The sequence below is a fragment of the Pinus tabuliformis genome, chromosome Q (genome assembly GCF_031772625.1).
Source record: "Pinus tabuliformis cultivar Carrire ecotype Pingquan chromosome Q, CPIR1, whole genome shotgun sequence".
NCBI lineage: Eukaryota > Viridiplantae > Streptophyta > Pinopsida > Pinales > Pinaceae > Pinus > Pinus tabuliformis.
The window spans coordinates 796,484,752-796,488,622 of record NC_142296.1 but is presented as its reverse complement, the minus strand read 5'-3'; the positions used below and the strand labels follow the sequence as shown (position 1 = coordinate 796,488,622).

At 38.2% G+C, this 3,871-nt stretch overlaps 1 protein-coding gene across 1 annotated transcript; it reads right to left on the bottom strand.

Moving 5' to 3' along the window:
• Window positions 1–670: 670 nt before the first annotated feature.
• On the bottom strand, window positions 671–1,222 carry LOC149221880 (U1 small nuclear ribonucleoprotein 70 kDa-like). The gene has a single exon (XM_089387507.1). It carries the CDS (start codon window positions 1,220–1,222, stop codon window positions 671–673), a length of 552 nt encoding a protein of 183 aa, XP_089243633.1.
• Between the last annotated feature and the right edge of the window lie 2,649 nt (window positions 1,223–3,871).

The window sequence follows — 3,871 nt, the reverse complement described above, 5'->3', positions numbered from 1 at the left end:
TTGAGAGTAGACTGAAGTTTTTCATTTTCTAGAGAGTGTGTTAGTTTGTCCATCAAATGCGTGGTGACAAAGAGACAACTGCATAAAGAGGAGGTGACCTGTTGTATCCCTATTTTGAATAGTCGCCAATGTGAAAGAGAGAATTGATGTATAAAGCCGAGCACCCATTACAAGATGGATCCACCCACGTGGAGGTGTGCATGTTCGCGAGTTTGGTATTAATTTATTTGGTGTTGTCCCGCATCAATTTAATTCCTTCTCAGCATCCCTCAAGGCAGCTTCTGCCTCTGTCAGTTTAGCAGCAACTTCCAACATCTCTGCAGAGGGCATGGCTGGGCCAATTACTCTGCATTTGGTAGAGGATGGTGAATCAAATTTCCGCTCAGATACTTCAACATGATTGGCATCATGATCAGCCTTGACAGAAGTGCGTCTGTTCATGTTGTAGCGGAATGAAGAACTTGTTGCAGTTGAACCATCGGACCACGGAGATCCCCGCTGCCACTTTGACTTTGAACGAAAATATGAAATTTGGAACTAGAGTGTGCTAATTTTGCTCCCCTTGTTGAATGTGAATGAGGAAAGCTTCGCTGACTGCCAAAATTCGGTTCACTACTTAAACTCACATCATGTAACGAACTTTCATATTGAGAATCCTTATTAGTGTTCATTAATGAGAGATTCGAGATGGCTTGTTTGTAACATTGTCATTGACCAGATGAACATGCTTGATAGGCTCATAGACCTCAAATTCTCCCTTGATCTTATGCTCCATTGTCCCATAACTCAGTCTTGCAACGAACAACGTCTTGTAGGGATCTCCTAACACATTTGGATCTTTTCTAGGGTCATATTTCTCAAGCTCCTTTGCTGCCTGTTCAACACCTTCCTCCAATTGAAGCCTATGTATTCTTGCCCTCCTTTGAGTCGGAGTTTCAACATGTGGAACATGAGGAGCATACTCAGTATCTCCTGGCTCTACAAAATTTTGGACAAACTGTGCCATCCCATTGTATGATGGCATTTTTCTCTTCTCTGGTGGTGGCTTATATTGAAGAGGATGTCGTGGCTCAAAAAGCTTCAGTAGATTGCTAGTAAGACCTGTTGGATGACTTTGCCCTATCAATTTTAATTGCAAAACTATGGCTTGATTTTGGCCCTTCATCTGTGCTTGAACTATCGCATATTTGTTGCGCATAAAGGCATCGCCATAATCCCCCATTGCTGCACGAGAAAACTAGAGAAAAACCCCCATCTATCCTTCTGGTTTGTCCAAAATGGCTCTCTTTTTGTCCAGAGTCACAGTAAAATAATTTTTTTTGACAAGGAAATGGAAAAAAGATTGTTTTCAACGAGGAAATGGAGTTACACTTAGAAAATTGGAATGGATTTGTGAGAAAAACACTAATGATAAGCTCTTTGCTACGAAATGCTTATGATCTTGGTGAGGGTTTTGAAGGAATGAGAAAGGATCTTAGAATTTAATACTTCTCTTATGCTTGAATATATTTCATTAATATTTATTTTAAATAAATGTGTGACACTCACTTAGTGTGGTTGTTTCCAAGATTTAGGTAGGTCTTTCATAAGAAACTGGGAGACAAAAGAGTGGTGTAATGTGAAGTGGGGAATTTTACATTCAAAATCACATGTCTAATAATGAAGCTTTTGTAATGGAGGGACAAGGGACAAGGTAAATTTATTTTTGTAATTTTGGGGCAATAAGTGAATTTGTTTGAGTGAAAGTCATTATTGAAATCCAAAGTAATGTTTTACTTTGAGAGCGATTGAGTCAGTGCAGGCAGTTTTTTGAAGAAAATTTTCTTCCGGAGTTTGCAAGTGTGACATCCTCATTGAGAAGTTTCCACAAAAAAGTTTTGACACTGAAGAATGATGTACTCCACTAATTAATAAAATCATAATTTTTGTGGTGCTTGTGTCATATATCCACCCGAAATTGATTAAGGGGATCTTAGGTACACAGTGTGTAATGAATGCATGTGCATGACTTGTGTTCAAATTATCTTTTTGTATTATGCTTAAACAACTACATTGACATAAGCAAGCTTAAGTATAAGAACGCTTAATCAAGCTCCTATAATCAAGCTTAAGTACACAAGCAAAAAGCATCACATCATCAACTTGATAAGATGATCTTCCAGGAAAGGACATTTCACATCATGTAATAAAAGCAATCAAGTTAAGGATGCTACAAATTCAAGCATTTCAAGCCAAGACGACATCAACATCATCAACACTTTTTGTATCACTTGCAGATAAAAATGTTTTAACTGAATTGTATGGGTGCATTCTTGGTTGTAACCAACACCCTAATTTGAATTGTTAAGGTGAATACATTAATTCAAGTAAGTCTTCAACTGAGTCATCAAGATTGAACTTGTCATTTGTCTCTTGGGTGCATTTTCGACAGTGTTCGACACCCTTCCTTTTTTAAAATCAGCACATTCAGTAAGTACATTCATGAAAACACAAAGTGTCAGTAATCAATCAAGAAAGTCCAAGCAAGCCATATAGCAATAAATCAGCATCGAACAAATGTGAAAGCAAGCAAGTGTGAGTTCAAACAATCAATTGTTAAAAAAAGTTCAAGCGAGTGTGCAACAATCAACCGAACATCAAGCGAGCGAGTTCTGAAAATCCAACAAGTATTAAAAGCAAGCAAGTGTGAGTTCCAGTAAGTTCACATGCCACAAAGCATTTAGTTATTAAAGATTCTTAACAATTTGATCCTCTCAACTGCTGAAGACATGGTGCAAATCAGTGAATCAACTCTTGTTGATATTTCAATGAATCTACAACATGTACATGAAATGATTGAGTTTCTTCAACTGGAGTCGCAACTTCAAAGAGATGAGTTGCAACAAAAGTGTGATGTTTCCAAGTCTTTCCTCCATACAGATGAAGATAAAGATGTTGATTCCAAGTCACTAATCCAACCAACTTCAAGTGTCGAAGTGGTCCCTGACCCAATTCAACTTTCTTCCAAACCAATCATCAAGCCATGGGAAGAAATTCAAAGTAACAGAAATTAACGAGGCTTAGGATATGTCAAAGATGATGCAAAATTGCATATCCCAGATTGTTCAAGGCCCATTAAGTTTGTCAGTGTAGGGTTTCTTTCACAAATCACATCGGCTAGTTCTGAGAAAGTTGAAGACAAATAGAAATACACACAAATTGAAGTTGCAGACAAACAGAAATACACGTAAACTACAGTTGTAGTCAAACCAAAATGCCTTCATTATCAAAGAAACAATCGTCTGGAAGATCCATGTTTTGATCTCCATCCTTGTCACCATTGTGGCAAGTCAAATCATTCATCAACACAATGCAACAAACAACAAAAATCAACCAGATTGAATATCGATTATTCATGGATTGATCCCTGGGAATGGTCATCCACAGTCAGAAGATTGTATAAGTTTTACAATCGAATTCACTCACACATATTGCAGCCAATAGTAAAAATGAAGATGGTACTCTCATGTAGTTGAACGGGGGAGTACACCATTGAAACACTCCTACACCTAAAGGGGGGGAGTTCAGAAATAATTTGAAGAAGATTGTCTCTCTTTTCAGCTAACAAAGGGGGGAAAATGTCAATGAAATTGACAGTGGTTGTCAGACTACAAGTCTCGACAACATCAACGAAGCAGCCAGTGGTCATTTTCAGTGGCTGTCAGACTGAAAGTCTCAACAACATCAGCGAAGCAGACAGTGGGCATTTTCATCAGCGAGTGAGCATCAACAAATTCGCCAGTGGGTGATCAACAACACAATAAGCAGTGAGCAGTTTTGAAACACATAAAAAGTAGTAGTGAGTTGTTTTTTAGCCAGTGGGCGATCATCA

Coding starts and splice junctions, on each gene's coding strand:
- LOC149221880 (XM_089387507.1), bottom strand. CDS start 1,222: ATGGGGGATTATGGCGATGCCTTTATGCGCAACAAATATGCGATAGTT.